The sequence below is a fragment of the Drosophila sulfurigaster genome, chromosome 3 (genome assembly GCF_023558435.1).
Source record: "Drosophila sulfurigaster albostrigata strain 15112-1811.04 chromosome 3, ASM2355843v2, whole genome shotgun sequence".
NCBI lineage: Eukaryota > Metazoa > Arthropoda > Insecta > Diptera > Drosophilidae > Drosophila > Drosophila sulfurigaster.
Genome location: NC_084883.1, coordinates 54139959 through 54163872, shown reverse-complemented (window position 1 = coordinate 54163872; position 23914 = coordinate 54139959). Strand labels below are relative to the sequence as shown.

General features: G+C 38.4%; 3 protein-coding genes across 3 annotated transcripts; 2 read left to right on the top strand and 1 right to left on the bottom strand.

The window, feature by feature from the left end:
- The first annotated feature begins 45 nt into the window (after positions 1-45).
- LOC133842330 (microspherule protein 1) lies at positions 46-3348 on the top strand. Its single transcript, XM_062275379.1, has 3 exons — positions 46-414; positions 476-1238; positions 1298-3348. Exons 1-3 carry the CDS (start codon positions 116-118, stop codon positions 2024-2026), a joined length of 1791 nt encoding a protein of 596 aa, XP_062131363.1. The 5' UTR covers positions 46-115; the 3' UTR covers positions 2027-3348.
- Positions 3349-8337: 4989 nt separating this feature from the next.
- Positions 8338-23766, top strand: LOC133845152 (uncharacterized). Its single transcript, XM_062279520.1, has 4 exons — positions 8338-8826; positions 21231-21387; positions 22142-22263; positions 22321-23766. Exons 1-4 carry the CDS (start codon positions 8803-8805, stop codon positions 23392-23394), a joined length of 1377 nt encoding a protein of 458 aa, XP_062135504.1. The 5' UTR covers positions 8338-8802; the 3' UTR covers positions 23395-23766.
- Positions 8669-9484, bottom strand: LOC133845155 (protein dpy-30 homolog). The gene is made up of 2 exons (XM_062279524.1): positions 9325-9484; positions 8669-9268 (listed from the first exon to the last, which is right to left on the bottom strand). The coding sequence occupies exon 2, from the start codon at positions 9259-9261 to the stop codon at positions 8941-8943; it is 321 nt and encodes a 106-aa protein (XP_062135508.1). The 5' UTR covers positions 9262-9268; positions 9325-9484; the 3' UTR covers positions 8669-8940.
- Positions 23767-23914: the final 148 nt, after the last annotated feature.

Sequence of the window (23914 nt, the reverse complement as noted above, 5' to 3'; positions counted from 1 at the left end):
AGTGATATATTTCGGTATATTTATCGACTTAAAATAGTATATTTTTGATTTTCACTGTGGTTACCAAGCACATTTGCGTTGTTAAAAGAAAAACAAAAATATTGCATAAAAAACCATGGAAGGTACGCAATTACCTGCTACAATTGCTAATAATGCCACCCCAGCAATAGTGAAAACAACTCTAGGACCAAATGTTGCAACGCATGCAGCAGGCGCTCCTCCTGCTGCCACTACTGTCAGTGTGGTGTCATCGACATCTGTCAACACTTGCGCAGCCCCTGTCATACCAACAAAAACAACAATAACAACAACTCCATTAACAGCATCAGTAGCAGCAACAACACTTTTGAGTAAAACTCCGATTCACAATTTGCCGATTGAGCTGCTGCAAAACGACGCTGCCAAGCGCCGAAGGTGAATTTTATTTTGACATTTGGAAAGTTCATTAAATAACTGTACACAAATTTGCTTTCAGTTCATCGCGTACAATAAAGCGCAAACGTTTTGACGACGAAATCGTTGAATATAATTTAACAATACCAAACAGCCGTGGCGGCGGTGCCGATGCAAACCGATCGAATAGACCGCGCACCACATCGCAGAATTACACAGGCATCCCCACAACACCCACGAGTTTGCTGCAGTCGCCTGCAACAACTGTTGTTACCGCGGAGACATCACAAACCGCGGGCCTAGCTGTTGAGACGCCACTTGGAGTAGCAGCAAGCAACGTTGCAGCAGCTGCCACAACACCTGCAACACCCACAACGCCTGCAACGCCCAGCCTACCGTTGCCCACGATTATTGCGCCAGTGCAACAACAACAAACGCAAGCGCAGCCGAAACCTAAACCAATTATGGAACGTGCTCCTGCCACAGAGCGCCGTCCACGTCCCGCACGTCCGGCGAGCAACAAGAAGCCGCGTCGCAATGGACGCCCCCTGGCACAGATGGCCACCAAGGATTTGGGTCGCTGGAAGCCAATCGATGATCTGGCGCTTGTCATAGGTATACAACAAACCAACGACTTGCGCATGATTCATCGTGGCGTAAAGTTCTCGTGCAAGTTTACGCTTCAGGAGCTGCAGCAGCGTTGGTATGCGCTGCTCTATGAGCCCGCGGTGTCGCGCATTGCCGTTTCTGCCATGCGCAATCTGCACCCCGAGCTGGTGGAGTCGGTGCAGCGCAAGGCACTCTACAGCGTGCAGGAGGAGGATCTGCTGGGCACCATTAAGAGCGTAAGTCAGGCATCTGTACTGTTTACAATATGTGTTCATATTTGCAATCTCTTTGGCAGACTGATACACCCAAATTGGAGCAGTTCCAGGCGCTGCTGGACAAGAATGCAGCAATCTTTTATTGTGCACGCACAGCAAAGTCGCTCCACAATCATTGGCTGCTGCTTAAGCAGTATTGCCTGCTGCCAGATCAAACTGTGAAGCCTCTACACGGCAGCGAGCCGCTTAGCTTCTCGGATGCCGAGGATCAGATCTTCGATCAGGACTTGCATGAGCCGCGTGACGAAGCCTTGGAAGTGGAACTCGCTTTGGCGGATCGTCGCAACAAACGCGACATACGTCTGCTGGAGAATGAACTCTCACGATGGGGCGTACTCGTTGACTCTGTGCTGGGACCCACAGCAGCTAGTGAGTTTGATAATCAGACGCTAGCTTGTCTGTGCGGACGCTTGGTGCGCTATTTAATGCGATCCAAGGAGATTACATTTGGTCGCGAGGCCAAGGAATGCGGCGTCGATGTGGATCTGTCGCTGGAGGGACCTGCTGCGAAGATATCAAGACGTCAGGGCACCATTAAGATGCGCAGCAATGGCGACTTCTTCATTGCCAACGAGGGCAAGCGTGCGATTTTCATTGATGGCACACCGTTGTTGAGTGGCAATAAGACACGCTTGGCGCATAATTGCACTGTGGAGATCTCGGGACTGCGCTTTACCTTCTTGGTGAACTATGAGCTCATCAATGCCATACGGCAGGAGAGCGCCAAGACTTCGAATCCACTGAATTAGCTTAGCTTTAGAGTAACTTAGAGTTTAAGCAACTGCAGCAAGGTCGCTGTTATGTATTTCTATTCTTAAAACTAGTTCTGGAAATATACGAGACATAAACACTGGCATAAGCGTGTACTTAATGACGCCCACTTGGCTTCAAAATAAAGTCAATGTGCTCACGCCTTCGATCGAACGGAAGCAAGATCAAGATACTCAACTATGTATGCCGGCGGCAGCCAAGACAATTAATTTCGTTAAGAATTGTCAGCTTTTCGATGTGTAACAGGATATCGTTTATATTGCGGTCAGTTTGGTTTTCGATGCCCACACGCGCCTTTAGACGCGAATTCGAGTTCATAACTCCTACGCAGTCGAAACTCAGTCAGCAACTACTTCAGGCCAAGAACAACGAGAACGTGGAGCAAATGTGCTCGACTGTTAGATACCCGCTACCCAATATTAATAAAAGAAAAACATTGCGGTATTAATTTTAAAATATACCACAAAAATATTAAAAATATACCAAATGATACGTTTGGTATATACTACAATCGAAATATATTATAGAGTGTAAAATATACCAGATTTATACCAGGCAAAGCAACATACAAAAGTATTTCTTTTTTAACTTCAACAATTTTAATCCGATCGCAATCAAATTTGTATGAATTATAAAGACTATAGTTACTATTGTATGTACCGGAAGTAATGTATCTAGCGTGTTATTTGATTTTTTGGAAAATTCGAAAATTTGAAACAAACTTGATATGCAAACATACATATAGTCACTGAGATCTAAGTGTTGCTACGGATGGACGCACAGCTAGACATACGGACGGACAGACAGAAAGACACACGGACATGGCTATGTCGTCTCAACTATTGACACTTATCAATAATATATATTCGTTATAGGATCGGAGATGCCTGTTACATACTTTTTCCATAGACACACAGTTATAATACCCTTCTTACTCTATGGATAGCAGGTATACTTCAAAAGCAAGTAGGAGATTTAAGTTCTTGGCGCGCTATGTCATGCGGCTAATTTGTGGCTGAAGTCGTAAACTGTTATTAATTACAGCATAGCTCTTAAAAGTGGCTACTAGCATACTACTATAAACCATTCCTAATTATTCTATTCGCATCAAGAGTGTCGCGCAGTTTTTTCATATTTTGTTTTTGGGAATTTCTAGTTAAAGACCATCAAACCATAAAAATAACGAAAAAAAGGCAAAAGAGACACGCGATTGTTGTTCACATTTTCGTTCCCATATGTAATTAAATTAAAATTTAAATAAAGACATTTGTCAAATTACAGAAATTTGTTCGCCGACTAAGTGCATAATTGTATTTATTGTCCATTGTTCTGTGACTTCCACATTTCTTCTGATCTACGCCGAGTCAAGGCAACGTGACGTATGCTTGATGTGATGTGTGATGTGATTTAAGCAAATTTGTTAACACATGAAAACAACAATAAAATGAAAAATAAAATGATTAGCTGCCAAGACGATGGGTAACTGCAGCATTTGGTAAGGCGCCTGGCCAAATACCATAATTAATTAACAAAAACAGCGCGCGAGCGGCAGCTGAAGAACACCTGTAACATAATATAGAAATTAGTGGCAACAAAAGGAATAGATAGATGGAGAGAAAGTTCGATGACTTTCGGCGGCGACCTTTCTTTGTATTCGTGTTGTATTCGTGTTGCCTCATCTGTTGACGCGTCTTTTAAGCGCGTTGTTGACACTATAAACTAATAAGCTGTCGGCCATGCTTAGCGGGGTTCAAGCCGCCATCTGAGAGTCTCAAAGTCTCTAAAGTCTCGAGGTCGAAGTCGTTGCAAGGCATATTAAAATATAATTAATTGTTGTCACTGTCTATGAAAAGTCCATTTATTTTGTCGATAGATCGAATTTTGTTACTTGGAATTTCGCTACGCTTCTTCGTCTGCTTCTTTTTACCAATTCTTCGACTTCTTTTGCTGCCTGTTTTTTTTTTCTTGTTGGTTGATTCCACAACAATTCGAACGTTGATTTGTGTGCATTTTTTGTGGCCAATATAAAACAAAAACGAAGAAAATAACAAAAATAAAAAAAAACCTTCAACTGCTTTCTTTTTGGCCAAGTTAGCTGATGATGCCAGAACTCGCCAGCTAATGAAGTTGGCCTTTGTCTTCGCTGTTGTTGTTGTTCTTCTTGTTGTTGTTGCTTTGTTATTACATATTATATCTTCCGATGCCTTTTGTGCAGTTCAGCGAACTTTTGTTGTTGCCACGATGCTTTGGCGATGTCGCAACTGCTAAAATTAGTTGGAATTTTCTAAACTTATTTCTGCGGCTCGCGTCGCATTTGATTTTTTATTGTTTATTTTCTATTAGCGTAGGTCATGCTGTTTCTTCTCTTTTTTTTCGCCAATCTCTAGTAACTGTTTGTCTGGGCCCAAATGTGGAGCGTTCCAGCGATTGTTGTTCTGCTATTTAGTTTTTTAGTTTTTTTTGCGCATGTGGGTGTTTTTTTGGCCATAAGCTATAAGCTTTGTGTTTTTGGGCCAAACTTTCACAACAAAAGCAGCCGAGCAGGCAATCGTCGGGATTAGCTGCATGAGATCATAAAGTGTAATTTATATGGGCTGAAATTGGGTTAGTCTATTGTCAAATTGGCACCTGCAACTTTGCCTTTGATATACAACTCTACGATTATCTCATGCTTACATAAAACCAACAACAACAAAGCAGCGACAACAACAAAAATGTTCATAAAACTGTCAAAGTCAATGCGCGTCAAGAGTTCGTGACTTTGCAGGAATAATAGTAAAAATAATATTAAATATCTATGTATAGACAGATATTGGAAATAACCAAAACAAAAAATCCCAATAATATAGTTTGAGCTGAAAATTAAATACTCTTGAATATCAAGCTTTCAAATGTTTTTTAAGTTTATTCCTAATATTCCTAAGAAATAAAAAAATGTTGAACAAGATCTAATCATAGTTATTTCCATTACTATAGCAACTTGTAATTAGAAATTGGTTAAGTGTATTATTATTATAATAAATTTAACAATAAATATATCAATACAAATTTTAGTATTTCACAATAAAGTAAATAAAAAATTTTTAAGAAAAGTAAATGCTTCAATTTCATGTAAAAAAGAAATTGCATATGTATTATACAATAAATTAAATACAATATTTCCTAAGAAAGAATTGGAAAATGATTTACTTTTAAAGTCATAATTTTTAATGAAAATATATATTATTAAATTGTAAATATAAAAATATAAAAATTTTAGATTTCAATTAAAAATTTTTCTAGAAAAGAATTTGCAAATACTTTACTATTAAAATAAAAACCTTTAATAGAAATATATTAGTTCAGAAAGAGAAATTTTTGTCATAGAAAAGTTCTTTGTTTTCTTAAGATTTATGCAAAATCCGCCACGCATCGTAAACATTTATAAAAATAGGCTAATTTCTTGTAAGTAATAGGATTATATGCATAAATGAAACAACAATGCGAGAATAGACATAATCAGATCAATGTTATTATGTTCATTTTGTTCAATAATATTTTGATGACTTCTATTTGAATAAGCAGCTCATAAAACGCATCAATAATTAATATACTCAAAGTTGTTAAACAAATCCCAAGATACCGTGCAGAAAGTGTATGTGGAGAGCTATAAAAATAGACAACGATTTGACATGGAACGATTTGCTGAATCGATATGCCAAAATCAAAGCGACAGCGTGCACTTCTCCCTCCTCCCTTCTTCCCTCCCCGCGTGACTCCTTTCGCTGTCATTCGATCAGCGAGTCAATCAAATCGAAAACTCTTCGCTTTGTACAGTGTGTGCTATAAGTGCACGCACATGGATTATACAATGCGCCAATACATCGAATATTTATAGTTTGGGTCTGTATTAATTTTGCTAATCGCGTTTCGATCAATTTGATTTCAATTGTCAAACGCACAGCAATGTTGTTGCTGTAGGTTGCAGGTTGGAGTGGGGGAGCTGGCGGAGGTGGGGGCGTGTCACATTGAGTGACACTTTTGGACAACATGTCGTATGCGTCATGTTCAGATATTTAAATTTTTCGTTTGCGCTTGTAACGCATAAATAATCACACCACTCGAATTTGTTCCGCATTGCCTGTTTTATTTTGGTTGCTCATACGCACAGTGGGTCGCGCGTCTGTGCACTGCATGCTAATTTCGCCTAGACTTTGTTTTGCTTTTTATTTATTGAGAGTTCGTTTGTGAGTTGCAGCCTTAGATTTATGAAATGTTTAGATTTTCGTGTGATTTAAGCCCAGGAAAATGATATCATGGCAATGCCAATAGCTGTGACTGTGACGTCACTCCAACGCCCACAGGGCAAGCCAGAGGGATAGGCGCAGTCTGTAAAGATACAATGTTGTGTGTGTGAGTGTGTGTGTGTGGCACAACAAATGGTGGCGACTCAAGCGCCAGCCAGCGGCGACAAGTTGAACGGATCGCATAGCCTTGAAATGCGTTAGACAATCGGCGAAAAAGATTGTCAGTCACCCACGCACTTCACAGCCAACAATAACAACAATAACAATAACAACAACAACAACACGATTGACAACAACGATTTTATGATAAACACTGGCGCCAAGATCAACTACGCTCAATTTGCAAACTCCACTCTGGGCGGCTTAAGAGCTCAAGTTGTTATGTGAGCCGAGAGAGATCTTTAGCAGACAAACAACATTACAACAGTTTTGATTTTTTAATTAAATCAAGCCACAAGGCAACAATACTATAATTGTATATATATATCTCTATCTATCCATGGATCGATAAATCTTTTAATCAAATGTGGGCGCCTCTTTCCTTAATGGATTCGCTTTTATTGCATTTCGCATACATTTCGACTGAGTCAAGTTGTGAGTTGTTTATTGATTTGTGAAATTATAGTTTTAACTTTTTGCCATTTATTATTTCTAACACGATGAGCAATTAACGCAGAATTTGTATGTGTATCATAAATATTTATACCCTCTTGCAATAAGGTAGAAGAGTATTTTAAGTTCACAAGTGCTGTATGTTACAAAAAGAAGAAGTCAAAAATAGTTCGAAAAGCAAGCGTTGTTTTGAAACTAGAAACTTATCAAACTTTATTATTCCTGAAAATTGGGTCTGATCAGATAAATATTGTAGTAATTATACAAGACATAAGTGCAAATTCAAATCTGGAATATATAATACTCTATAGTATATTTTGAATACCAAATATTGGATTATAACAACTTATTACTTTCTGATTACTGAAACTTTGGCTTCGATCAGATAAATATTGACGAAGTTATAATAGAAATAATTGCAGATGACAATCTAGTATATTTAGTTAGTTAGTTAGTTTAGTATTTTTTAGTATTGAAAATGAGAGTATCTAACAGTCGAGCACACTCGTCTTTCTTACTTCGTGATATTAAGAATGCGTCTTAGAAACTCTTTCAAAACTCAAGATATATCAAGGCAACTTTGATTCCGGTTAAATTTAATACATATAGAATTTATATAAGAAATAAGTATAGATGGGGATCTAGTATATTTTGTATTTTTGGTATATTTTGAATTGTATATGGAATACCCTATGACTATATTTTTCTGTATTGAAAATGGTGAGCGAGTATCTAACAGTTGTTATTGAGAATGCGTCTTAGCAACTCTTTCAAAACACAACAACAAATATCAAGGCAACTCAGGCAACCCTTTCTAAAATATTCAAGTACTCGCACTGCACTTGAGTGACTGTAGCATCAATCGATGATAAATAAATAAATACAGCAGAGCACATTGCGCTTGCAAACTGAACTTTATACCGGAATTATAATCAACTTTTAATTATTTCAATGGAATCAACAAATCACCGCTGTGTGATGTAAAAAATAAAAAACTAGAGCCAGACAATTTCAATTTTCAATTTGGCGCGTGACTTTTGCGGGTGGCCGAAACCGAAACTGAAATCGGCTTAAAAGAAAAATGTGCGCGAAGAGTGCGCCATAAAGTAGATTAATTCTAACAGCCATGACAACGGGCAAATATGTTAGAAAAAACAAACGCGGCTTTACAGCGTCATGCCTCACATGCCCCAATGCCCTGTGGGGGCAGCTCCCCTTCTCCCTCTTCCTCTCTCACCGTTCGTTCGCTCACTCAGCTTCCCCACAGTAGCAGCTACAAAGTCGTTACCCGAATGGCGCCGAAACGATCCGAAGCGAACCGAACGAACGAGCCACGAAACGTTTGGCGATTTGAATTTGAAGTTTTTTAAACCGTCAACTAAAAGCGCTGCGATTTTAGTGGCAATCGAGCCAGCTGAGCTAACGGACGTGCGAGACGCTATCAAAATCAAAATCAATATCGAATTCGAATTCGATTCATCGGAAGTGAAGCATCGTGTTTTATTGCAGCACTCGGCGGAACTAATTAAAAACATAGAAAATTTGCAAAGAAAAAAACAACAAAATTGACTATTAACGGTGCATCTTTTTGGGCAAATCTTTTTGCTTCGTTCGACTTCGACGCGCTCGGGCGTGATGTCGTTTGACAGCTGCAACGCCGGGAAAACACCAAATAAAGCGCTGCTGAAAATTGTTGGAAAATTAAATGAAAATTTCTGAAGATTGAATACAAATTTTTGTATTGTGCGACAGCCGTGAAAATACCAGCAGCAAATTAATATATTGAAATTGAAAACAAAGTGTTGATAATATTGTTGTTTTTTGTAGACCAACCAAAGGAAAAGCTTTTCAAGACAATGTTGCTGCATTGCATACATCTGGTAAGTGTGTGTGAGTGAGCTAGTGTAGGTGTAATATGTAAATGTAACTGTGTGTGTTGTCAGCAAATAATAAGTAGTAAATCTATAACATCTGAGGGGGCGTGGCTAGAGTTTCTACGAAGCTTCGGAATTGACTTCATAGCAACGATTCCGATTCTTTAACAAATATGTGGCCAAAAATGTTATGGGATCCGTGGGTCTGTCTTTTGCCACCGCTTGCAGAGCGTGCAACAAAATGGGTGCCACAGTCTGATCCAGATATTGACGCACAGTCAACGAGTTGAGATCAAGTCGCGGCTTGCGGCACATGGACAACAGATGTTGGCCATCGCCAATAGAGTCCGTCTCCAAATTCTGCATTGGCGAAGATTCCCTCATTGCAGATTTGTGCTCAACGGGAGTCGGTTCAACAGTTTCCCTCTTTGGCAGCGACATTTCTGAGCTGTTGATGGGAAATAAGATAAATATTGAATCCAGTTTTATATGCCTTAGATTCACCAGCAAACAAACTTGGCTCAAAAAGTAAACTTCTAGAATTTTTTTAAATTGTTTTATATTTTATTTGTACTGTCCACGGCAAAAGTGGAAAAGCGAATGCGGGCATTCAAATATATTTAAAACAAAAGTATACTTTCTATAGCCTACTGTAAGAATTTACATAAATGTTTGTTCTGACTGTTTGAGTGAAGTAGCAATGCACAGCTCGAATCTGAAGAGCCAGAAGGCTTCAAGTTTTAAGAATATACATATAATATATTTAAGAATATATAATAATATATGTTCATAGTGTAATAAGGCGGTGTTCAGCGAATTTATTTTTCTTCCTTAATAAAAAGGACCTTCTAAACTAACAACGCAAAGCGTAAGAAATAGGAGGCTGTACCTTTTAAGAACATAGAACATAGATCGTATTTCTTAGGGCAATATGTCAGTGTTTTACGAAATTCCTTTCTTTTTAAATGCTTTTTCTTCAAAATTTACCATTTTGTTTACCTTAAAATGACTGAATTTATTAGCAACGCACAACTTCAACTGGGTAAGAGCTAGGAGGCTGTAAAATTCAAAAAGGATTTAGAAAAGAAGAAGGTGTTTTACGATTTTTTTCATTTCAATGCGTTTTTAATATACCATTATGTTTATATCAAAATTATTGACTGAACTAGTCACACATAACTCAAACGAAATGGCTTAGAAAGTTGCAACTTTAAAAATAGATTACGTAATTTGGTCGAAGTATAACGATTTTATTTTCTTTTGAATTGTTCTTTTAATTCTCCATTTTATTTATATAAAAATGCAATGCGATCAAAGCTGCCACAAAAGCTTGCTAACATATATGTAGTATACATTCATACTTCTTAGAATTCGAAAAAAAAAGTTATTATGATGTCAAGAGATCAGTTGAAATGCAAATTCGATGACTTTGTTAAATGGTTCCCACAATTTCAGTTTTCCATTCGAACTTCGGCACTAAATTTAAGCGTTTATCTAGAAAAGAAATCAATGTCATTTGTTTGTTAGCTCCCCCTATTCAAGTGGCGAGATTTAAGATCAAACGCTGTATGCAGTATACTTGCGTTGATTTATTGCACGATGAGCAACACAAGCTCAAGCGCAAGTTATGCAATTCTCGACTCGAGTTGAACTAGTAAAAAATGACGAGTCTAATAATTAGTTTCTCCTACTTACGTGTGCACATAATTAAGCAATTAACTTATTGCTTGAAATGAAAACCAGATTTACAGCCACTTGTTTGTTTCAAATGTTTGTCGTAAATAGTAAAACAAAAGACTTAGGCAACAAACTTATTACCTCGACTGCATTAGGTCATAGCAATATTCTTAACCAAGTCCTATAACGTAAATAGTAAATATTGCATTTTATTAGCCACTATTTGTGACAATATTATTATGGCGAAAATGCCACTTGTATTTTTATTTTTATTAATTTGTGCTATCTTTGAGATTGAGACAAAGCTATTGAATAATTTATGAATAGGCACAAGACGTAGTACATACATATGTGAGACTCATAAGAGAAATATGCAAAACTATCGTGAAAAATAGCAAACGATTAACACATATTTGCGTGTGTGCTTGTTTTTGAGTTCATCATAGAAAAACCTGTAGTTTTTGACCCATATTAAAATGTTGGCTAGCTACAAATTTGAATATAAAAAGAACTCGGTGAATAGGCAAAACGTTATTTCTTAACTGTTTGCCGGGAAGTTTGGCAGACATCGAGCAAAGGGCTGCGGGAGGTGGGAGGTGGGAAGATGCCAAACTCTTCGATCAATCTTTGTAAACATTAGCGAATAAAAAAAAGTTTCAACAAAAATCGTGAATTACATTTTTGGGCCGTTTATTTTTGAGTGATGTTTGTGCTTCAGCGGCTTCCCCGATATTGATCTCGGCACTCAATAAATGTATAATTTGCATAGTACAAAGCGAGCGAGCGAGATGGAAAAGCAACAAAAGCAAAAGCATAGCAAAGGTCACTGGCATCGTCTTAAACCAAAAATCGACGAAGATTTACTGATGATGAGTACGTGATGATGTTGATGACGAACTTGATGATTGTGTTTTGTGTAAATGTGTTTTGTGTGTTTGTTTTTGTTTTTGCGTGGTTTGAACTCAAAGCAAGACAAGAGATCATGTGGGCAGGTCAGCGTTTGCATTGTTGACTCTGTTGGCCTTTCCCTTGAAGGGCGACACATCAAATAAAACTGCAGCCAGCCAAGTTGTAATTGCGTAAATTGGTAACAATGTTGCCAGTTGTTGCCAGATCCAAGACCCGTTCAGAGCCAAGAGACAAGCATTCAAAATGCAAATGAGCAGCTGTAAACGAACCAAAGCCAAAGCACAAAAAAAGAGAAAAAGCGGGGCCACAAAATTAGCGCAACTGAATTAATTAACAACTGTAACATTTTGTTGTTGTGTTGTTGTTGCTGTGTATTATTTATGTGACCTTGAGGGAGATAGCAGTTCCAGTCTGGGACAAGATATCAGCTGAGTGATAGCAATAAATTCCGACACAACAACATACAACAACTATACAACAAATGTTTGCCATTTTGTTTTACACGCATTTCGGGGCCAATAATTATGTAAACCTCGATGCGAATAAAATAAGTTGGCTGATATTTAATTCCCCTAAGCTCATTTCTCATTTCACAATTACAGCGCATTATTATTAAATATCATTTCAAATGTAACATGCCGCCAAAAATAAATTGTGAACCCCAGGCAAAAGAAATGTCTGAATGTTTTTTTTGTTGTTGTGTTTTTTTGCCCATTTTGTTTTGCATAAATAATTTTGCTCATAAATTGTGCACGCCCCTAATGAACTTTGATTAAAATCACATTTCACGAACTTTTTAGCAATGATGCTGCAATTTTTATTTTATTAACTGACCCAAATTTCATAGATTTTGCTTAATGTACAAATATAAATACTTTTTACTTTGTGCTCTCTGATGAAGGCGGCCCTGAAAAATATTTTCTACTATAAATTCTAAGCCTTTTGGTTCACACGACTTTTTGCTACTGTTGTTGTTCTTATTGTTGTTGTTGTTGCGCCATCTCAATTAGCTGCACAATATTTGTAGCCAATTTGCAAAGATTTTTAATGGGCTGTTAAACAAATTAGCTCCAGCTGCTGTTTGAGTTTATGTTTTTTTATGGACTTTTTGTATGAATGAAATGCGGCCAAATGAGATGTGGGAATATGTCGAGGGTGGAGCTCATTTCATCTTTTTATTTGGGTGTAATTGTTGTGCAGTTGCTTGATTTGACTTTTGACTACCTGATATGGTTGGGAGACGCTTGAAAGACATAAAAGGAAACTGTGCATGGATGTGTGAAGAACACTGTCGCTGTTTTAATTAAACAAAATGTGAATTTCGTTCGTGGAAATTATAAATCATTAGTTAAATGACGCTGCTCCGATTTTGGGTGGCAGCGGATGTGACTAAATATTTAGTTTAGAAGTCGGAAATGCCGCTGAGTAATAAGATTTACAGTGGTTTTTCCATGTTGTTTGTCAACAATTATTAGTAGTATTAGTAAACTGTAAAATTGTTCTCGGATTTTACACAGTTGACTTTGAGACAGACTTGCTAAAGAGCTGCAAATAACAGACAGCCGCGTGTACTTAATAATTTGATTCGAATGTGCTGATTTATTTGTGGCATATATAATATATTTTCAATATGCAGTTGGCGACACACTGAGACATACGCCTTGTCGCACTTCTGTCTCAAATATTTCAGACAAAAAGCAAACTGTCAGCTCCAAGCTGGAAGTTGTTAGAGTGCAAACTAGACAACCACGCTCTGAGATCTGAGATCTGAGCTCTTTGCTCTGCCCTGTGCCCACACACACAAGCACACAGAGAACTGACAACAATGTCGCCAGCTTTGCTGTGTAACATATTTTTATCAAGAAGCAATATCCGTGCTGCAGCCTACGCAAAGTCTTTGTCTTTGTCTCTGTCTCTGTCTGAGCGTAATGCACTCTGGAAATGCTAATAACCGAAATGTGTGAAGCCATTAAAACTATGCCAAAGTCACGCTGTCGTTGGCCCTTATTTCAATTTCGAAAGTAAAAAAAAAGCCATTATCACACTTGGCAAATAGTTTGGCGTAATGGAATTTGTCCCAAGCGAGCATTTTGCATAAAATGCAACAGCCACAGCAAAACATTGCTGACACAGTTCACGGCGCCCAGCCCCATGGCAACAGCAACAACAACAACAGCGATTCGTAAATGCTGCCAAAAGCGACTTTTCCCACAATGCTGTTATCTGTGAGATAGCGTTAGGTACGTGTCTGCATATGAAGTTCATTTACACGCAGCTCAGACAGCAGCTTGGAAAAGCCGCCGACACCTCTCTTGGCCAATTACTTGGCTATGATTAATTTGGGCAACAACAGCAGCAACAACAACGTGTTGCAGATGTACATTGACGCCAATGTAAAGTAACCCACAGCAATTATGAAATACGTTTTAGCATTTTAGCCAGGCAGTAAACAGCTAAACCAAAAAAGAAGAAGCATCCATCCAACATCGGCAAACAATGCAAGTTGCATGCCCGCACGCCGCTGACAATGAAAAAAAAAGGCTTTTATACAACACGAAATTAAAACACGATCGCACATTGAACATGGCCAAAAACACAGCAACAACAATAACAACAACAACTAAAGCTATGCCAAGTTGCATTGGGCCATGTCGAAGCTGAGCTGAATTTAATTCGATTGCCAGTTGTTGTTGTTGTTGCTTCGCTTCGTGCAACTTTCACTCTCTTGTGGGGCCGAATGTCACGAGCATTTGCTTGGATTTCTTTGACCACAAAATACAGAGCTTGGACTTGGCTTGGACTTGGACGCTAACCCAGTTGGCGGCATTGACAAATTGGAGCAGTCGCAAGTGCAGCACCCAAAATGCGGAAATTTTTTATTCGGCGACGAAGCGTTGCAGAATCGGCACAAGCAAAAAAAAAAAAAAAAAAAGACTTAGGACACGAACTTGCCGGGGCGAGGCAATGAGGCGTGCAAGTGCCAACGCTTGACAGCTCTTTGCTACACATTTGGCCAAACGGTTTGTTTGATTTATGTGAATTTATTGCCCACTTATTGGCTTTCTATTGCTCTTTGGCTCCTTTTTGGGTTTTATAATCAGTCAAAGTCAAAGTTTCGCATTGAGCATTTCTGATGAGTCAGCGTAGCAGTTTTCACAGAGTTAAGAGTTGGCTTCATAGCTGGCTGCCTAATTACAAACGACCTTCATGCAATTTGCAGTTAAAGTCGCTTCTTTTATGGCCCCACTTCACCTCCCTCCTCCTCCCTCTGGTGGGCGGCAAAGATTACACAACTTTTCACGCCTCGACAAATTTTGGGCACACCTATAATTCTGTGTGCTGTGCGTTATGCAATCTTGGTTTCATTTTGTGCCACCTGACAATATATTCATAATTACTAATTCACCACCCAAAAACAAAGCAATGGAAAAAGTGAAAATCTACGTGCGCCCTTTTAATTCTTTTGATCGACGTCGCTAACGCTGACCTTGTCGCCTCAAGCGCATAAAAGCAATAATAATTTTTATGGCCTATTATTTATGATGCATGCACAAATTTGTTTGTTCAACGCGACGCGACGCGACGCGCATTTGCATGCCAATTGCATAATCGACAGAGTCATTGAATTCTATTCTATGCGCTTCTAATGTCATTCGCTTTGAGAGACACGCGTGGCTGACACAACTATGTGTAGATATTTCTGTCAGTTGGAACAATCGCATTTCACTGATCATAATAATCAGCGTATCGCAATTCACGTAAGCGCCATTTCACACCTTGCGAGTGTGTGTGTGTACTAGTGTGTGTGTGTGTGTGTTTGTGCATGCCAAAAGTGTTACGCATTTGCCAAGTTCCACAAATATGGCTCAAAGTGATGCAATGCCAACCGTCGGCTTTGGCGTCGGCGTCGGCGGCAAATTCAAGTCAAACTGTCTGAATGCAGTTTTGCTCGCAATTTGTTAAATGATCTATGGCAGCCAGCTAGCAACAAACAACAACAATAATAATAACAACAACTGCAGCAGTGCGAAAAGAGCGAACAACTTTGGCTTTGTCATGGAGACACCTGTATGCCCTTATAAGTCTTTAGTCAGTGGGAATAAATTAAGATGCATGTAATAATAGTATGCCTAAAGATGATGGTTATATGACTAAAGACAAACAAAGCAGTATTTTTAATAACTGTTAGAGATAAATGAGCACTTTATTTATCTATGTTAAATAGTGACTATATAAGAAAAGATTCAGAAACTATATAGTTGAATTTTAAATAAATGTTAGTTGGGAATAAAATGTGGGGCATGAAATAACAATGTAATAATAATGGCTAAAGATGATGGTATGACTAAAGACAAACAAAGTGAAATAACTAATAGTTGTTATATATAACTGAGCTCTTTAGTGAACTTTATAATATACAATATTTAATGGTGACTATTATAGAAAAGTTCCAGAAACTAAATTGTTGCTATAAAATAATAAACATTTCAATCAATTATGATGAAAAACATATCTATGTATTTTTTGCAATTATATTTAATTTACTTTAAAACTTGATGTGGTATTTTTGGATATAAATAATTGAATTTTAAATTAACAGAATATTTATTAAATTTTAGTTTAGTTGGTTATAAATAAATGAGCACTTTAATGAACTTTTTTTAGTGATCATTATTTTAGAATAGTTTTACAAACTAAATAGTAGTTAAGATAAAAAATGAGGCAACTCTGAGTAAACTTGTATTAAATAACTAATATTAATAAAATTAAAGTATTTCATTTCATTGTTAAATATTTAATGATGGGAGACTTTTGCATTGAATAGAATTTTTATTAAATTTTCATTGTGAATATAGTGTGGGCATGTAATAATATAAAAGCAAAAAATAATAGTTATATGAGTAATGCATTAGAAACTAATATATTTCGTGGGTATTAAAACTAAATCAGCATTTGAATCAATTGTGATAAAAATTTACAAATTTAATCATGTTTACTTTTACTTTAAATTTGTAGAGATACTTTTGCGTATAATATGAAAACCATACCATATCTTTGAGTTTGAAATTAATTGAATTTAATTAATATTTCGAGTTTTTAATCTGATAACGAATACTACAAGAAAGAGCTTCAGTTTCAAAGAGGTGACATTTATAGTATTTAGTCTTATGAATGAGCAACGCATATCACATGACAAAATCAGATAAAATCATTGACAATTCACATCGTTCAAAACAAATGAAAAACAAATGTTTTGAAAACAATAAACTCTCATCTTTAATGTCAAACAACAAAGTTTTACATTAACAAATTATTTATGGATAGATTAAAGTCTGAAAGTTGACAGATTTTTATTACTATGATAAGATTGCGAGATGTGATAATTTATTCAGCACACAAGCGTTCAGCACATTGCATTAAATAATTACCAAAAGTCGTATTAATTAATTGGCGAATATCTCACAGAGAAACAAATTAAAATTAGTGTGCTTAGTCAGCGGATTTAAATTTATCAAGTGGCATTTAGGAAGAGTATTAAAAGCATTTGCATGCTGCAATCGATGTGCGTCGGATGTGATTTTATTTATAGAAATTAGCAATTATTTAGTCGAGCGACAGTTGGGGGACATGCAAGGGGGAGAGGTAAGCGAGGTAGCTGCGAGAGTAGCAAACAGCTGTCAAATGCAAATAAACTGGGTTACCGAGAGGCGTCGCAAATATGCAAATGCAGCAGCCAACCAACTGACAACTGCCAACTGCCAACTGCACTGAGCTGGTCAATTTTTTGAATTGGACAAACGAGACAGACAAGACAGGCCAAGCCAGAGGCTGGTTCTACCATAATGCCAACAAATCAAAAGCACAAAATAATAAAATCATAACAAGAAACAACACCAACACAAGTTTGTGGTTTATAACGTTGTTGCGCAACGCATATTCCACTCATATTCAATTGAAGTCGCAGACGTAGTCGAAGTCGAGTTCTAGTCAAATTGTTTATTGTATAAGAGAGTTGAGCGCAAGAAACAGGAAATGGCAGCGCCAAAAATGTTGACCAAAAAAGGCAATCACTTTGGCAATTTTTTTTTGTATTTTGCACGTTACGAAAAGTCAATCAACTAACGAAATTTAATACAATTTGATGTAGCGTTCGTTGTTGTTAGTGTTTGGCAGCTGCTCCCACAGTAATTTGGGCTCTGCTCGAAATTTGACGGCGGTCTGTCAGTAGCTGCTAAAGCTAAGCTCTCACATGTGAGACCCTCTGTGCTGTTCGGTGTAGGTGTCTCCCCGAAAAAGTCTGTGTGTAATTCAATAGGCAACAAGTTGTAGTTGTTGCTGTTGTGTTGCTGTTGCTGTTGCTGTTGCCGCAACATTCTCGGAATTGATTGTGTCTAATGAAATGTTTCACTTAATCGCCGCATATTAATATAGAATTTCATATTTGCAATTCGCCTTCTACTTAGAACAGGCTCTGAGTGAGTGAGTGACTATGTTTGTGTTCTATGGAATTTGAGCAATTAGAAATTATTATTTGCTTCATTGCCTCATTGATATGTTTGTTATACACGCTCAAATGTCAACCGCAAGGCAAAACAGACAGCTCACCAATCGAGTATTTCACTTTTGATAAGCTTAACTTGGCTAATTTGCATATATATATAACGTATACGGCTAACAAGCAAAACCCGCAATGGTTTCCCATACGCCCACAAACCCACAAAAACCATAATAAATAATAAAATGTAAACTAAATAAACAACAACATTTGCATGCAAGTTTGTGTCTTCAGTCTTTCGTTTTGCATGCGCCACAATTTGCTCAGTCGAAGCTTCGATTTCAGTGCTTTGGCATATTTAAAGACGGAAGCGGCAACAAATTGTAATTAACATATGTTTTTCGCTGCTATATCCGACACACAGACAGACAGATAGACACAGTGTGGGCAACTTGCAACTCACTTTTGGTATCGGATAAATAGGAAAGGCAAACACCCAATATGAAAGCCAAGCGTCGTTAGCTCGATGGGTGCGCTTCATTAGCGCCTTGTTTTAATGAATTTTTGAAAGATTTTTGCGTGCCTCAACCAGAATGCATGTCAAAAAGGCACAAGCTGTGACTCTGATTCGATTCTCAGATCATTTATCAAAAATGTTGTGTGTAGCTGCTTCGTTTTGATCTAATAAATTCAGAGAGCGCGCGCATAATTATAATTGAAGTGATTTTTAATTAAAAAACTACAACTGTGAAGGTCAGTCTGGGGCAAGACAAAACCTCGGTCCCCCTGCGGCGCTGCTCGACCACAAAGAGATAGTTATGGTTAGCTTAGATTCGCATAAATTGCACCACCTTTTCCACCTTCAATTTTTCTGTAGAATGAATTTGGGGTCAAGCCTGAAGTTGTTTATTTGTTTCACTTATTTTGTGGAGGCTGCGTAAATTACGCCAGAAACAAGACAAGACACAAAAAAAAAAACAGAGTTGCGCAAGAGTTAACGGGCTTTGTTACCATTTCGACCAGCAGCAATAACAATAAGGTAAACACAGAAAAAAAGCGCCACTTAAATTGCGCGCCAAGAAAAACGTGATTTTCCACTTTTGATTTTTACTTGGATCTTTTTTCTATGCCTCTCATGATGTTGTTGTTGTTGTTGTTGGTTTAAAGGCGCGCTCGCGCCCAGAAAGGAGTCACTCTCGTCTCGGTGATTCTCACGTAACCGAAACGCTTGCTGCCCGGCAGCATCAGCCACAGCATCTTAACAACAACATATGTTGCCAGGCTGTGGCTCTGGAGTCAACACCAACGCCAACCGGTTGAGTAACTGCGACGCCAATTTCCAACTAAAGCAGAAAAAGCAGACACCAAATTTCTTTCAGATCTTTGCTCTCGATGCTCAAAGTGGTTTGTTGTGTCTGCCACCACTTTTACTCTCATTGCCGCATTTGCCGCTTGCCGCAGACAGCTCGATGTATGTCTGCAATCTTTTTGCCCCATAATGCCATAACGGAAATGACCATAATAATTTTTGCACAATTTATTACGTTGCGTTAGCAAATGAAATAAATTTTCTAGACATGCCACAATTTGTTGTCTGATTGATACTGACGTTTACACGCAAATATTTAAATTGAATGTAATTGGTTAGCGAAGGCGATTTGGCGATGGCTATGGCGAATTGGGAAAGTGCCACTTTAGGCATTTGTTTATTTTGCGACTTTTGTTCAACTGCTCTCTACTGTCTATTGTCTGCTGTCTGCTGTTTACTGCTGCTGATGTAATCCATTTCTCACTCATTTGCATGATTGATGGCTGCACCGTGATGACTTTGTCAGATTGTTAGTCAGCATCGCAATAAATCACCAAAAATATTAACTTACAGACAATGAGACACAATGCATTTAAAATGCTACTTAAATTGAGTAAAATGTTTGAGTTAAAACAAAAAAAAAAAAATAAAAGTTACCCGTCTAAAAATAAACGCATAAAGTAATTAGAGCTCATTCATATTTACAGCCCACAGCAACCTGTCATAAAACAACACCTAACGAAATAAATATGTAAAAGAATAATTAATTAAGGCGAAATAAATTAAACGTCAAGCGACGAATCGGGTAACAAGCACAAAATTATAATAAACAAGTCAAAAAAGCTATAGTAGAGTATGCTCGACTGTGAGACACCCGCTAATCGGTTTTAATAAAATCCAAATAATGCAGTATTATTATTTCAATATGCTGAAAAATACTGAAATATATCGAAATGTAATTTAGTATATTAATATACTAAGTCCTCTTTATCTCTTATAGTCCTTAGATCTAACATAAGTGCTCATAAAGGCCATCAGAGTCTTAATATCCAATGCGATATTTTCATACTAAAATATACCGAAATGTACCTTTGGTATATTGATATAACAAGTGCTATCAATTTCGGAGACACAATGTTAAAATACCCAATTCAGTATTGTCAATTGAAACTGCAAATTAATATACCGAAAAATACTGAAATATACTAAAATGTATATTTGGTATATTAATATACCAATTTCCGTATATTTATAATAGTCTCAGATATCTAAGTGCTTATACGAACAGACAAAGTTTTAATTAGTTTACCAATAAAATACTAAAATATACCACAACATGTATATGGTATATTGAAGAAAAAATTCTGTGTATCTCTTATAGTCTCAGCGATTCAAGTGCTCATACGTACAGACAGAGTTATAATACCCTTCTTTTCTATGTCTGCTTCGGGTATAAATAAGCGAGCTAAACGAACATTGGCTTAATTGAAGCGAAGAATATTTCACGACGCCCACAGGGGCAATGCTCTTGTGGCAATTGCGATTTCAATGTGCTTTATGACTGCACGCTGAAATAATTGAGGCGGCGTGCGGGTGGCATTAGAATTCAAGTAATTGGCCAAAACAAGAATTGGCTAACCTTGTCCATGAACAATCGACGCAAACACGTCGCATCGCGTATACGCAACCGGTTCGCATTGCGACTTGTGGTGGTCACTTTCACATGCCACATTTCCGTTTGCAACATGTTGTGCATGTTGCGTCAGAGTGTTGCGGTTGCATCTCTGCTCGCATCACCTTGACTCTGAAACGCTAAACACTGAACACGTTTGGCTACCTTGGTCTTATGGGTAGCCAGCACACAGCTGGCATTTGTCTATCACTTTGAGTTGTGGCCACGTTTGGCCAGATCCAGATGCCATTAGTCAAAAAAAAAACAAAACACAAAATAGTAGCAAAGTGGCAACCGGCAAGTGCAAAAGTGTTACTGACCCCCTGTCGACAATAATTTCATTGCAGTTAACATTCGTCGTGCTGGCAACAGCCTCGTGGGGCGATTCCAGCCAAAGTCAGTACCACATTCAAACGGATGAGGGACCCGAAAGATATTTCCGCTTTCAGACCGATAATGGACAGTTTCGCAAGGAGAAACGTTTGCAGGACGGCACAGTCATTGGTAAGTTCGCACAGACATTTGAGTAAAATTCATTACTAAATTATAAAGTGAAATCTGTATTGATTGATTTGATATCGGATGCCAATCGGTTTGATTCGCGAAAGCATTTCCTGCCTAATTACTGCACAAATCGTACAGGGAAATTGATTTCGTTCAATAAAAAGTAGTGAAACTCTTTTTGCTTACGTCTATGATTGTTCTAAATTGCTGTCGATTTGCTAAAAAGGTAGTTTGAGACTTATACAACTTGCCATTTATCATCGTATGCCACAATTTGATGAGTCAGAGAGCTAAAAATAAATTGAAAACGAAATGATTTGGCTGAATAGTTTTTCATTATGAAAAGGTATAAGATAAATCAAATAAAATAATTGATATTTTCTTGAAATCTTTTAAGTTTGAGTTTAGCTTAAGAGCATTAAATAATGTAAGAATATATTAAAGTTTAATTAAAACTTTTTTTCAAATATCAAAATTAGCTAAAAAGCATCAAATTCTCAAATTTAGAGAAGATAAGTCAACAGACAATATTGGAAATCTTATATTAAGTCAATTATAAAATAAATCATTAAATACCATTAGCTGACTTTTTAATGTCTTTTAAGCCTTTGATTGAATTGAATTAAACGTTTCTAAACCTTTTAATCATCCATCCTCTCTTGCTCTATACTTTTCCTATCTATCGATTTTTCTCTCTCTCTCTCTCTCTCTCTCGCCCTGCTTCTATTTCCTTATTCCCTTCTTATTTCCTTAGGTACTGAGGCCTGGATCGACGCAGCTGGCTTTCTGCGCCAAAAGGACTACATAGCCGATAAGGAAGGCTATCGCATACTCAAATCGAAGACAATATTTGTCGGACAAGGCAAAGGCATTGAGGTAACAAACGGAACTACCAATGCGTTTTCACTTACTATAATTTAAATGCTCTTATAGGAGGCAATCAAATCCACAAAGTCAGCGCCAGCGCAGTCTGGCATTCTGGTTGATGGCAATGCTGGTGGCAACAATGTGCCCGGTGGCTATCGCAAGCACAGCTACAGCTACAGCTCAACTACCTCAACGACGACGCCTCTGCCGCCGCCGCTCTACGAGCCACCGAATCAACTGGCCACTGCCAATCTGGACTCGGGAGTAGGTAAACTCAACTATTTGCCACCCGAAGAGGCAGCCAAATTGCAGCCACAAACGCAACTCGGCTTCGATCATTATCCCGACGAACTGCCGCGAGCCAGAGATCAGCTGCTCAAGGGCATTGCAACGCCGCATGTGGAGATACAACCGAATGCTGAGCCGCTGCCCGAGCTGAATGCCATCAATGTGTACGACGAGGAGGCGGATCATGGCTTTGCACCTGGTCGCTTTGCCAGCATCGTTGGCACCACGCCGCGTCCCACTTTGTTTGTGGCTGCACCAACGCCAGAGCTCTCCATGCTGCCGCCTTTGACGCAACGCAGACGCCAGCGACCACGCCCCCAGGCCATAGGCATAGTGTCCACGACGCCGGCTCCGATTGCGGCAACTCCCGAAACGTTTGGCTTCTCGACGCCAGCGCCTTTTGCGGCGCCTCCGCCATCCGTTGGAGGCTATCATTATGCTCCGAGCAATAGCGGCTATGGTTACTATGCGCCCAACTCTTCCCCGCTGGAGGTGAATGCCTTGGATGCGCCGCTGTTGCCGCCGCTGCCACAGCGTGCGTATCGCAGGCGATTGCGTCCCGCGTTGCACACAAACTCTTTAGATGGGGCAGCGGATTATGATGGAGTGAGTGCGACTCGGAATGGTTTTCGATATGTGCTGCCCAAGCAGTATCATGAGGAGGACACGCAAGTGGATGGCAAACGGGCGGGCAGCTTTGGCTATGTGGATCCATTCGGTATACGCCGTGTGGTCTACTACAATGCCTCACCCGGACGTGGCTTCGTGCATCGCAACAACAATCAGTTTGTGGGCGCCAACGGGGCGCCATACGATGAGCCTGGGCCAGCGCAGTTGGTGAATGGGCAGTGAACAACGAACAACGACAACGATAGCAAGTGGTGCTATAAATGCAATTAAATCAAATCAAATTCAAATCACAAACAACTGCCACTCCTCCTCTCCATTGTTGCACCAAAACTAACCGAGAAGCCTCACAAAAAAAGATCTTAAGCTAGCCTCATGTGGGTTTGTGGGTCAGCCACGCCCCCAAAATGTAATCTGTACATAACCACGCTTTAAACATTTCACTCTCAACACACACACACAAATAAGAAAACGAATATCTGTGTTAATTAATTTAATACTTGTATGTGTAATTTAATTTATGTTTGTAATCAAATTGTGCAATTAGCGCCTAGCAATAGAAATTAGACTAAAATCCGAAAAAAAAAACAAAAAGAATTTTAAGCTAAGTGAGAATCGTTTCATGTATTAATCTTGCCATATTAACAAAACATAAATAAATGCTTAACAAATACACACACACACACCTACACACACTCACACATTTACACCTACACATATGGACACACCTAGCGTATGGAACAGT